This window comes from Typopeltis vanoorti, chromosome 21 (assembly GCF_054136105.1).
Source record: "Typopeltis vanoorti isolate ZY-2024b chromosome 21, IOZ_Tvanoo_1.0, whole genome shotgun sequence".
NCBI lineage: Eukaryota > Metazoa > Arthropoda > Arachnida > Uropygi > Thelyphonidae > Typopeltis > Typopeltis vanoorti.
The window spans coordinates 24762180-24776538 of record NC_143569.1 but is presented as its reverse complement, the minus strand read 5'-3'; the positions used below and the strand labels follow the sequence as shown (position 1 = coordinate 24776538).

Below are 14359 nucleotides of genomic sequence, written 5' to 3'. Positions count from 1 at the left end.
AAATGGTTGAGAAGAATTGAGGAAGAAAAGCTTGGTGAAGAACAAGCTGGATTCAGGCCAAATAGAGGCTGTCAGGATCAGATCTTCACTTTACAACAAATAATCGAGAAAGCATGGGAATACAACAAAGATCAGTATTTAAGTTTTGTCGATTTAGAAAAGGCATATGACAAGATGCCAAGAGAGAAGCTATTCAATACGCTGCAGTTATATGGTGTCAATGGGGCATTATATCAAGCAATACTTAGTCTTTATTATTATTATTATTTAGTTATTATTATTTGACACCTCCAGGGAGTCCAAAGACTCATCGAGGGAGAGTGTGCCAACAGCATCGAACGATTGACCCCCTTCCAACTACTAACCGCGCTCAAACTTTCTTAACTGAGCCATTAGTAGCAGAGGCTCTACCAATCGACCAACCTTTGCCGGCTTTGCCTTTATTTGAGCTGTAAGTCTGCAGTTAGAATTGAAGGAAGTACAGGAAGATGGTTTAATGTTAAATCTGGTGTGAGACAAGGATGTACATTATCCCCTCTGTTATTCATTATCTATATGGATCATATTATGAAGGAATGTGGTATTAAACCTGATATCAAAATTGGAGATGTTAATGTCAGCTCTTTGCTTTATGCGGATGATGTTATACTTCTAAATAAATCCGCTACAAGTCTGCAAGATTCTCTGACTAAATTGAATAGCTGTTGTAATAGATATGGTATGAAGGTCTGCAATAAAAAGACAAAGACAATGAAAATAGGCAGAATCATTGAAAATGTCAACTGTGTTGTGAATGGAGAACCTGTGGAACAAGTAAAACATTTCAGCTACTTAGGCACGATTTTTACTGAAGATGGTAAATTAAATATGGAAATAACCAACAGAATCAACAAAGTTGGTATGGTAGGAAGTCAACTGAATAAATTCATATGGAATAAGAGAGAAATTAGTCGGAACACTAAATTAGCTGTATACAAGACAGTGTTCAAATCAGTTTTAACTTATGAATCTGAGAGCTGGGTCAGAAGTAAAACACTTCACCAAAGACTAGAGACCGCAGATACGAGAGTCCTGAGAAAGATTAGAGGTGTGAACAGATGGCATCAATGGCAATATCATATTAAAAACGAGGATATTAGGAAAGAACTTGACATTGTCAGCATCCAGGAATGCGTTAGCAGAGCTAATCTCAGGTGGTATGGTCACTGAAACAGAATGGGAGAGGAAAGATTAGCAAAACAAGTGTTCTCTGCCAGGTTGGCAGGAAAACGACCCAGAGGAAGACCAAGATATAGGTGGATTGATACGGTACAAAGTGCCTTAGACAATAGAAATATAAGATCTGATAATGTTGGAATCTTGACAAGTAACAGACTGATTTGGAGGAGAATTGTAGATAGGAAGTTAGTAATGATGTAATTTTTTCATGTAGTACTGTCATATCCTGTACACCCCTTGAGGGTACATGGCAGGAATTTGATGATGATGATGATAAGTTCAAAAATTAATGATGGTAAATTAGAAATTGTGAAATCAAAAATTTTGGATATGCAGTTGTCGTGACGTTCTATTTTCATGTTGTGTTCTAATTTACCATCTAGTTTCAAGTCACTCTTATAAATAAAATAACTAATTGCGAATTGATCACCGATCCAAAAGTAGGGAAATTTATAATTATACTGCGCCACCCTATTTTTAGATTAGTCTATATAAAACAGTAGGATTAATTCTTAATTAAGTTAGCAGTCTTCTCATTTAGGCCGAATTATTTACTATTCTACTTGGGGCACCCGCAAGATTCGAATTTTTTTATGAACGGTGCAATAAAAGAGAATTCAGGCAAACACATTATTTAGATTAATAAAATAAAACATTTAATATATGATATATAACAAATACAAGAATTCTACTTTTAAATGAAATAATACAAATAACTTAATACATCTTGCTAAGTCACTCATTCTAGTTCAATGTTCTAAACTTTAACATACAATTCACAGCTTCAAAATTACAAGCTTTCTTAACTCAAGTTAATAAAACTAAAACTTCTTATTTGATCAGTCTGCACATATCTATTAGTTGTACTTAATGTTTAAATTCACAGCAGGCACCAATCAAGGTAGACAATATTCCAAGCAATCTTATTTCGGACCTTGAACTTCGAAGATACGTTATAGTTAATGTTAGAATAAACAAACATGTATGACTACTCTTACCAGATACAATCTTCAATACATCAATTTATTGTGAGCACACTTATGAATTAACTTATTTAAGCTAGCGGAACACATTAAATAAAATTCTCCAACGCTTTAACTGAACTACTGTTAATCGCGCTTCACTACTCTAAACAACAGCAATAAGGTACTGATATCTTTCCTTGTTTACTTTTCTCCAACTAGTTGAATTCATTATAATTCTTCTCAGGGCAACATAGAATTAAGACGTAATCCTAGACTAACTGGAACTAATCAGAATTTCCCATTGAATGTCCAGTTCTTTATTTATCCGATTACGACATCAATTTTCCTCTACAACAACAGCTGATTTCACTTGCAGCTGAGTATACGATTCACTACGCTTTTTGCTCACTTTTAAACACTATTCTCATGAATTTCTGCCCTAAAGAATTTATAATTTTCCTTCACTTCTATGCTTGTATCCTACCTTCCTTCAGGCTCCGCAAAACTCTTTCTCTCTTCTCTCTAATTAAAAATCTTCTTATTGCCTCCCCTTTCTCCTTTCTGGTTCCAAGGTCACGCACTCTTCGACTCGTGCTTGTTTATTTCATGCGTCTCCATGACAACGCATGAACGTAAACATTTCGCTAATGTAATACAACGCTCTACTCTTACATAACTGATTACATAACATTAAAATTTCACAAATAAGAATAAACAGAATATTTGAGCTACATAATCAGCTCTTTCATTACGTATACAATTATTTATAATAATACTTTTCGTTACATCATATATATATTTCAGTTATTATAAATTCTACACATATTATTGCCTAATAAATTAATAGTAGGTTAAGTTTAGAATAAATAATTAAATAGTAATCCTTAATTAAGGAATAATAAGTAATTTTTATACAAATCATGATTAATATATAATAAGCAATGTTAAATGTGAATGAAAAAAAATAAATTACACAACATAGTTTCATTCAGAATTTAACACAGTTACTAGGGGTGTGGGCTCCTTTTTTCACATGTGTGCATGCACTCAGCTTAGAGGGAACACTGATTATAATAATATAAAATAGCAGAACTAACTTATAAGTATTAGTAGCTGGACTTCAAAGAATTAATTTCTGAACTGAGATGATGTAATTAATTTTTTAAAATTGCTATTTAGTTCCCCCCCCCACATGTTAATTGCTAGTCACACTAAGCAGGTTAACTGTTAATAGATATAATAGTTGTGTAAATATGTATATACCATTGAAGATTATCTTGATATTAAGATTGAAATGTAGAATTTAGTTATAATTTTATTAATTTAAAATCCATATTGAGCTTACTTTGAACAAATGAAGTTGTTAGAATGAAATTTGTAATATTTGATAAAAAAAAACCTGTTTGATTTTAGTATCTGGTGAATTTTATTTCTAACAAAATAATAAAAATCAATAATTCTAAACATAGTATAAACTTTTTTTTTTTTCAATTTTAGATGCATTTAAATCTTTTATGACAATTTTTATATTTAATTTTAAATGGAAGATAAAAATACTTCAACAGGAAGAAGGCTCCAATTATTTTGTGATCGAATCTGTTTTTCCACTAAATCGCTATCACATAAGCTGTTTGCAGTCTCACTTAACAGATGAAGGTGCTTTGCCATATCACCACTAAACAAAAATTAGAAATAACAAAATATATAGAACTATGTTCAGTAAGACAAACATGGTAATGAATCTTAGTTAAAAAATTTAAACTAAATTCTACAAAGGATGAATATCTCTTTTGCACAATTAAACTGATATCAATGAAAATGAATCTACCTCTATATATTAAAACATTAAACAGTTGAAGCATTTTAAATGATGAATATTTAATCTGCATATTTATCCAGTGTCCACGCAGTTAGTCTAGTAGCTTTGCGCTTCGCAACCATATGCCTGGGGAAGGAGTGTCCTAGGTTTGATTCCCATCGACAACATAAGAAGCTTAAGGATCTTCCTCAGCCATAGCCAAGTTAGCCGGTCTTGGTCATGGACAGCAGGGTTTTTTCCACCAGTTTATCTGGGGTTTTTCATCCTGCAAACAGGCAAACCGGCTCAGTGAACACACACGGATACAGTCAAGAATATCGCACTTAGGGAAGCAGCAGAGGAGCAGTGAACCAGCTGCATTAATATGCCAGTAACCCCACATTAGGAGAGGACTCAACCCGTCCCAGGATGGATGAGAAGGATAGGAGATTTATTCAGTAAACTCGTAATAACAAGAATTAACAGTATTTCCTTTTTTAATCATGGCGGTGAATGAAAAACATAAAACAAATACATAAAAATAAATCTTCTGCAATGCCATTTATTTCACAAAGAGAGTAGAATGACTCATCATCCTAGCTAATTATTGGAAATCAGTAGGCAGTTGGTCCCCCCACCCCAAGTCTTTGCAATACTTGAATTTGTAGCATTGTTTAAAAAATGTGTGCAATGTAGGTATGTATGTGATTCATATTATTTTCTTTTGGTTTATTTCTGCACCTAAAAAAAATAAGTTAGGCTTCTACCACAAGTATTATTTTAGTATTTCTAACAGAGTTGTGGACTCTGTTAGAAGCAATTCTTGGTTTACTGGAGTCAGAGTCTGTAAAAATGCACCGACTTGGCCTCCTATTGTAATATAAATAATATGTTAAAATTCTTATTTCACAGAAAACAATTTGATTAACCTATTTTTTCATGTTATATTTTTAGGATATATTTTAATTTCAAGTTCTTTGCAAATTTCAAAATAAAACATATTTTATGATAATTTATATATCATAACAGTGAAAGCTGCCACTTTCACTAATATAATAGTAAAAAGTATTTTTTTTTTTGGTTCTGATAAAAATGCACCTAAAAGAGCATCAAATTTAAAATGACTCAGCATTTTCATTCTAAAGTCTTAGAAGCTGTGAATGAGAAAGACAGCAATAAAAACATTTCCTCTACTTTAGGGCTAAAGAAAGATCAGAAATCTACTGGAGGCCAAATACAACTACCAAGATTCTTTACATCTGACAAAGTTACCATAACAATGATGCCAGAAAAGTTTAAAGACCACATCATTGAAATGGCAGTGAAGAATAGTGTACCTCTATCCTTTTTTTTCAAAACCAGCCCTTTTAGGCTTAAATGGAGAAATGGCTAGAAAACTTGGAGTTTATCTTGAAAGAGAAAGTATAAGGAGACTGATAATTGAAGAGGCCAAATGTAAGAAAGAGGAACTTTGAAAAAGTCTGAAGGGACGTTTTGTCTTTATTAAAATGGATGCAGCACACATCACAGAGTCAATTATTCATTGTTGTGATGTGCCTGGGTGTCCTTGACTCCTAATGTTAGATTTGTTGATGAAAACTATAAAATCATAGCTTGGACATTAGGAGTCAGATACCCAGGCACATCACAACAGCAAATCCCTTCAAAAGTTAGTGAAAGATGTTTCAGAAGATTTTGAAATTAAAAAAGGAGAAGGTTCTATGTATTGTAACAGATAATGCTTCAAATATGTTAAGCACAATTGAGAAATGAATAAATTGACGAAGAAAGCACACAGATATTAGAAGATAAAAATGTTTATTTAGATAGTATATTTATTATTAATATGCTATATTGATATATAAATAAAGAACTTTGAATAGGAGATACCATAAATAGAGGAGTCGGAATCGGAGTCAAAGGTTTTATGTACTATCCACAGCTCTGATTTCTAATTCCTTTCTAATATACAGTATTTTTATTTTTAGAGGTACCTGTGGCATAGTATAATTATTAAAGAACACATAAGTCCACAGTAATAACTTTTAATTAATAAATAAGGCACAGATATTTCATACTAAAACTAATAGTACATCTTCAGTGTTACAAACAGATAGGAATGGAATACAAGTAATGAATATTCAGTGAATTGCCTATTAAAATACATTGTTGTCACGAGCTAGGAAATGAAAGAAACATATGCATTTAGAGAGACTGTGTTTTCATCCATTCACCTTCAGCCATCTCTTTGATATTGTTATGTTGATGATGTTTTTGCCATTTGGTCACATACTGAAGATGAGCTTTCCACCTTTCTACAACAGATAAATAGCCTTCACCCTCGTAACCAATTCACCATGTAAAAGGAAAATTGTGGTACTTTACCATTTTTGGACATCCTGCTTACTCGAACTTCTTCTGGTACCTTATCTACAAGTGTCTTTCAAAAACCCACATTTACTGGCAGATATATTCATAAAAAGTCTGCTCACCACACATCTCAAAAATTTGGCATTCTTAAATCTCTAATTAATAGAGCACATAAAGTTTGCTCTTCTCCAGAAATCTTACAACAAGAACTTTCCATCATTAAAAAGTTAATGGAATCTAATATTACAATCCTAATCAAATCCAACAGATAATTGAATCTTATGTTCCAATAACTAAGGTTTATTCAACAGTTCGCAGAGTTCCAATCTCCTACATTCCAGGAATCTCAGAACCTATAGGTAGAATTTTAACAAAGTACCAATTGATTCCCACTTATATTCCTATCAACAAAATTTCTTCCTTATTGCGTTCTACAAAAGATAAACTGTCATCTCTGTCTTTTGCTGGCGTTTACCAAATTCCTTGTGAATGCGATGTTTCTTATTTTGGACAAACTGTCTGTTCTGTGGAAAAAAGAATTAAAGAACATCAATAATATCCATTGGGATAAAGCTATTCTCCTTCATAGATGCAGGTTCAAATATGAATGCCTCTTTAAAGAAAGTTGTGAAGATTTTTTACACCGACTGAATTTAAATCGAAATGATTGCCTCTCTCTCTCTCTCTCTCGCTCTAAGATCTGGGAGACTTTTATTTTATGTAATCATTAAAAAAACTGATTATCTTAAATATTAATTATTTATTAATTTCTTTCATTTCCTAGCTCGTGACAACATCGTATTTTAATAGGTGATCCACCGAATGTTCATTACTTGTATTCTATTCCTATCTGTTTGTAATACTGAAGATGTACTATTAGTTTTATTAGAATAAAATATTAAATAAGGTAGATATGAAATATCTACCTTATTTATAATTAAAGTTATTACTGTGGACTTACGTGTTGTTTTTAATAATTATACTATGCCACAGGTTCCTCTAAAAATAAGAATTGTAATACAAAAGAAACATTGTTTATTAAAATAACCAGATAAATATAATTAATTACAGAAAATTCATTTTAAAAGAAGTTCATAAGAGATATGCTATCTCTTGCACTCACATTTAATTTCAGGAATATATATATATATAGATATATATACGAGGGTGGTCTGAAAAGTTCTCGGCCTAACAAGGAAAAAACTAATTTATAATTTCAAAATTATTTTTATTTTTAAACACAATCTCCCTTAAGACTAATACATTTATTCCAGCGATGCACTAGTGCTATTATCCCATCCCTGTAGTGGTTCTCAGTAAGATCTACAGCTATAATCACCTTTTGATTCAAAGAAAAATGCTGACCAGCGAGGAAAAGCTTTAGTTTCGGGAAGAGATAGAAGTCAGAGGGAGCCAAATCTGGGGAATAGGGTGGATGTTCCAACAATTCATAGTGCAGATCTCTTAGTTTTCCCATTGCCAAAACACCTTTGTGGGCAGATGCATTGTCCTGATGAAAGATGATTTTTTTCTTCTACAAACTGGGTCTTTTCTCATGAATTTTTTCGTCTAGTCTGGTTAAAAGATCGGAATAATGTTCCTCGGTTATTGTTTTACCCTTTTCAAGATAATTAATAAACAAAATGCCTTTAGCATCCCAAAACACTGATGCCATGATCTTTCCTACTGATGGAACCGACTTTGTCTTCTTTGGCGTTGAACAACCGGCTTCTGTCCACTGTTTTGACTGCTGTTTAATGGTGAATCCAATTCTCATCCATAGTAATAAATCAATGCACAAAACCAGTTTTATTCTTGTTAAAACACTCCAAGCACTGTTCAGGAATTTTCATGCAAGTGTATTTTTGATCTACTGTGAGCAAGTATGGCACCCATCTTGTGAAAAGCTTTTTCATTTGCAATTCTTCATGCAAAATATATCCTACATGTTCTTTTGAAATGCCTATAGTCTCAGCAATTTCATTCACTTTGACTTGCTGGTCATCGAATACCATATCGTGCACTCGATCAATGATTTCTGGTATTGTTACACTTTTTGGACGTCCTTCACGTGGACAATCTTCAAGGCTGGTCCACGTTTAAACTTGGCAGCCCATTTCTTAATTGTTGAAAAATTCGACAATTAAGTAAAAGTTTACATTTCTTAATTGTAAACTTTTATGAACTTCGAATTAATTTCTTTTGGCATTAAATCTTCTTTTACAAAGAATTTTATAACTGCATGATACTAATTTTATCCATTTCAAGGAATACAGACAACACTTTTGCATCAGACAGTTGTATAAAACAAACTACTTGATAGAATGACTTGCAATTTCACATGGATGCTTATGACAGATGTACCAACTTAGGGGAAAAAACCCTTGTTGATAGTGTTGCCATCTATGGTCGAGGCCGAGAACTTTTCAGACCACCCTCATACTTTAATTATTTAACTCTTTAAATTTTCAACTTGTATTACACTGATATTGATCCACGATGTGTGAATTGAAATATTTGTAATTTATCTTAATCAAATAATTTTTTAACTGTGTTTATATGTAATTTATTCAGAATGAAGAATGATGCACAGTTATCTCTGAGTAAATACAATTAAGTCTCATAATTTAGGGCTAGCAAATTAAAAGTTTGTTAATTAATATTTTAGTATATGTTGTCTTTCCCTAAAATCTGACAGTTATGGATTACCAACTTATAAGTTTATCTACAAGAAATAGGGAATATTATAAATGATCCTTATTTCATAGCAAAATGTATAGAATCTTACACATTTTCTACAATAGATCATGTAGTTTATGAGAATGCATCCTCATCACTGGAGTCATCTTGACTTGCACTACATAAAAGATGCAAACTCTACCCAGAAACCTATGTACTTGTATTTTGTTAGTGTATTTAAGTTTCACTGGCTTAACATCTGTTTAGAATTGTTGGTTCTCATCAGAGACCAAGCAAAACCTTAAGAGCAAAAATCCTCTTCAATATCACAGCAATCCTATGTCAGAGAGTTGTATTTTTCATAAGTGAACTCTTGGTTGGTACATAATTGTAATTATTGAAGGAGAGCCTAAAAAGCTTTATTTTGGCAATGTGAATTAACACAAATATGATAATATTATCAATTCATACTTATTTCATAGCTGATATAGAAACTTATAAAATTTTAAAATTAGACCGTAGCCAAGGCTACTCTGAAGCTAATATTATTCTCATAAGCTCACTGGTTCTTCCCCATAGCATTTTGCTAAATATCTTTCTATCGTAACTTTACTGGCACTAGCACTTATATTAAAAACAGCACTGATAACAAAGATAAATCTGAAGTTCTATGTTTGTTTGCTAATCAATAATGATTTCTTTTCATGTAGTTTCTCTATTCACCAACATGCACTTTAAAAAATAATTTAATTCTTAAAAGTTGATTTCAATGAGGATACAGTAAATTAATTCAAGTTCACCATCTATGCAACCCATTTTACCTGGCCGAATAAGTTATGCAAACAAATTGAGGATGCTATGGGTGGTTCTTTTTCACTAACCTTGGTGGCCTATTTCATGGAACATTTGTTTTAATATTAGAATACCATGAGGTGGCATAATAATAACAAACTATAAAAACAGAAGAAAACCGATGTCAAACTTTATTTAATTGTAGAATTTTCATCTAAGTTTTATAGGCATCTTCAGTACAGAATTATGGAATGGCAATCACATAATAAACAGACAATTCAAAAAGTGCCACCATAGTAGCTAATGTAAGATATCTAAAACGTTCCATAATTTCTAAATACTCACACACACACACACACACACACACACACACACACACACACACACACACACACACACACACACACTGCTTGGAAAGAAGTCAACATGCATACCTATGGCAAGATGCATCATACCATGTAATGACTTACATGTTTGTAGCTGGTATAAATTAGAGGAATATCATGTTCCCAAGTCAGTGCAACTATGTCTGGGTGAAATGGCTGCGAGAAGGGAATTGACAGAGTTTTTATTTATTATTATTTTTTTTTATGTTGAGCCCATACACAAGAGTTTGGTTGATTAACCTATAGTACATTAGTACCGTATATGGGTAGCGGGTTGGGAAAGGAGGAACATGTTTACATTTGATTTGAAAGTATGTATATTGCATTCCTTGGGAAACACAACACGGGGAAGACTGTTCCACAATATAGCAGTTGAAGGGAAAAAGGAAGAGGAAAAGAAACTTGTTCTGTTTGTTTCAAAGTGCACTGTGAAGGGATGCTGAGTGGCAGCTGCATGTGTTCCAAAGAGCTTAATACCAAGTGGGGGAATTATTAATATTATTTCAGATGAACATTTCCTATGGAAATATTTGTAGAATATACATACTGCAGAAACCAAATGCCTGGGCAAAAGTGTGTGTGTGGGGGGGGGGGGGGGGAAGAGAGTTGGTAAGAGATAGGGTCATTAGTAAGTCTAATTGCTCTCCTCTGTATTGAGTCAAGCATTTTGAGGGAGCTTTTAGGGGGCCCCCCCTTCCCATACATGTGAGAGCAGTATTCTATAGCTGGGCAGATTTGTGATTTGTATAATGTTAACAGCAAAAATGAAATCCTATTTTTTTTTGAAGCTGAGGATGAAATGGTTGATGTGTTTATGCCAGGAGAGGTTTGCTGCTAGAGTAATTCAAAGAAGAGAAATCTCAAATTGTCTGGAAATTTGAGTGTTATCAAAAATAATACAGGGGGAAAATGTTTTTTTTTTTTTTTTTTTTTTTTTGTGAGAAATAAGACAGAACTGGGTTTTACTGGCATGAAAACTGGCGAAGTTATCTGAGCCCCATTGGAGATCAGAATTGAGAGCAGCGGTAGTTGATGTTCTGTAGGTTGAGGTGAGTTGTATAAAGTATGGTTTATCAAATGAAAGGGAGGAGTGCAATGCGCCATTATCTGCAAAACTGTGCATTGGGTTGGAGGTCAACTGAAGTAGGTCACTGATATACAGAAGGAGGGTTGGTGAGTGGATAGGAACCTTGTGGATCCCCAGAATTAGTTAGAACGGTGAGAGGATAAGGAACCATCCACCATCTCTCTCTCTCTCTCTCTCACACACACACACACAGTGTGCATCCAGACAGACAGCTGGCAATCCAACTACAGAAGTCCTGAGATAGACCAAATGATAGCAGTTTGCTTAGTAAGCCTTTGTGCCAGACTCGGTCAAAAGCTTCGGAGATATCAAGTGCAACCACTTGAGATTCACCAAACTTCTCCATGGCATTTGTCCAGAGATGGGGGACATATGCGAGCAGATCTCCTGGTGATACGCAGCAACGGAATCCATAAGGGCGGGTTATTTATTTGGTGGGTGCCTGCCATATATATATATATACATATATACATACACACACACTACATGTGTACACATATGAGGGAGATACCCAAAAATAACTGGAATTATTTTTTTAGAAAAATTTTATTCACGTTTATAATAACACATTCTGGTCTCCTTCAAAAGTACTCTCCATATGAGTCAATGTACTTGTCCCATGTTTTTTTCACTGCTGGAAACAGTTCTGGAACTGCTCAACTGGAATACTGTTTATGGTTTCCAGTGACTTTTTTTTTGCTTCATCTGTATCAGCAAATCACTGCCCTTTCATAGTTTTCTTTATCTGTGGGAATAAAAAAAAAAAAAAGTCACATGGAGAGAGAGAGAGAGATCAGATTTTTTTTTTTTTAAAAAAAAATCTTCTGTGAGCAAATGAGGCACAAAGTTAGTGGACACACGTTTCAATTGCAAATCTTCTGTTAAAATTTTCTGGCATGAACTCCATGACAAATTCATCATTCAGAAGCTTGCTCAATGGTCTTTCAATGAAGATCATTGATTACCTGACAAAGCTTTTTAATGTTTATATCATTTCTGCTTGTTGAAGGTCGGCCAGATAGTGGTATGGTCTTCAACTGACATGTCCCCATTTTTGAAACGGGAAAACTATTGTAGAGCTGCGTTTTACCTAAAGCGTTGTCCTTAAAGGCTGGCATAACAATAGATTCAGCTGCAGTTTAACCCAGAAGAAAATTTCATTACAAATTTTTTTTTGGTCTCATGTTGGTTGAGCAGTCTGGAGATGATGTGATCATTATAGCCATTTTGAAGGAAAGTGTTTCTTAAATGTTTAAGTTCATTGGATAGTTCATCCCTGTCAGTGATGAGATGGCAGGCTCTTGCACCTAGTGTAGAAATAATACCCAATTTTTGAGTATAATGATGGGACAAGGTATCTAGATATCTCTCAGTATGTGTATGCTTTTGAAATATAGAGACTTAATTTACCTGATTCCTTGATTAGCAGAAGGTCAAGAAATGGGAGTGAACCATTAGATTCTAATTCATAGGTGAATTTTTTTATGTTGGGTGTTGATGATTCAGGTACTCATGAAAAAAGCAGAAGTGAAAGTAGTCCATTGTTCCAGACTACGAATATATCAACATACCTTTTACATAATTTTGGTTTATGATAGTCTGGGACTTTGTTTTCGAATGTTTCCATAGAAAGATTTGCTAAAACTGGCAAAAAAGGATTGTCCATGGCTAGACTAGAGTTCTGTTTGTATATTGTGTTTTTATATTTGAAGTGTCAAGATGCAATACAGTGTTTGAGGAGTGGCACAATCTTCTTAGAGAATTTATCTTGTAGCAGTGTTAAACTCTGACTGCAAAAATTTATATAAAATTTAAACCTCATTCAGAGTTTACCAAGTAAACCATTCCCTAAAGTCAGAGTTGTTAATCAGAAGTGATGTTAAAAGATTATTTACTAATGTATATGTAAACTGTAAATATTCATTTAAACTTGTATTTGAAAATTGTAAGTTATTTGATAAGAATTTTGTAGCTTAAGTATTTGCCATTGGAACTAGACACTATTCTTGGAGCATAATCCGATTAGCGGTAATTCTGCCTAAGGCGAGGCATGTGCGATGAATATAGCAAGTCATGTTCGTGATGAGTGAAGTGTCCACCAGTCGCATCGGTAGTACTGAACATCGAGCGAAGCTACTATTCCGACCGCCAGAGTACTTTTTGGTGCTGGTGACCTACTGTACGAGAGCTGATTTGAAGAATGAGTAGGTCCAATGAGAGAAATTAGCAGGAGTTATAAAAGATAATGACTTGTTCTGGAGAAACACTCAGATTTTTCACCCCCGATGTCTTGCGATAGATGACCAGCAGATGTTCGTAGTCCAGGGCTCTCGGCTCTCGCCACTTAGTTAGAAGTTCATAGGACCTGACCATCATGAGCTGTGTTCGAATGAAGACTAAGTCCGAGCAAAGAGGTGTCCGTGGGACGTTCCATGAAGTCCTGAGATATGCAGTCAGGTACCTTTGAATTCCTCGAAGGTATGCATCTCTGTCATTATCTAAATAGGCACTATGCAACGGAACCTGATTATGCTGTGTAGACCAGAATGCTGTAGCAGACGAGGAACCCAGAAAGCAGTTCAAGGTCACTTGATCTACTTCCGAGGAAACACCCTGCATAATCGATGTTTTCTAATCTCAAGAAGTATAAGACTTCGTGTCTGGTAAGAGAGTTTTACTTCCATTTTGTATCAGTCTTAGTTGAGGAATGATTTGTATAGATTAGGTAGATATTCGTGAAGGTATGTCAGGTTATTACTTTGTTCCTAGGGAAAGTGTCTAGAGACAAGAAGTATTCATTAGATAAAGTGATTGTCTACTGGTAAAAGAATTTCCCAAAGCGGAACATGTGTTTTTTTTCTTTAATCTAATGTACAGTCGATGTGAACATACCTTAAAAGGGGAATGAAAGGACTTGTTCTTTATGAAGGTGCTATTCACTGTAGAATAATTGTTCTAAGTTATGTCCGTTCGATTTTGATTTTGCAACTTGTGAAAGCGCATTGAAGCAATAAGGACTCCTTAAGAGTACCTAAATATTGAGCATTGTTGTTGCAAGGGGGAT

General features: G+C 34.0%; 1 protein-coding gene across 2 annotated transcripts in view; it reads right to left on the bottom strand.

Moving 5' to 3' along the window:
- Gnf1 (germ line transcription factor 1) overlaps positions 1 to 14359 on the bottom strand; it is a 406700-nt gene that overhangs the window by 90570 nt on the left and 301771 nt on the right. For both annotated transcript variants that reach the window (XM_090411514.1, XM_090411513.1), the window contains one exon: positions 3741 to 3858. In XM_090411514.1, the coding sequence (XP_090267640.1) occupies positions 3741 to 3858 (118 nt within the window). The remainder of the gene's footprint in view (positions 1 to 3740; positions 3859 to 14359) is intronic.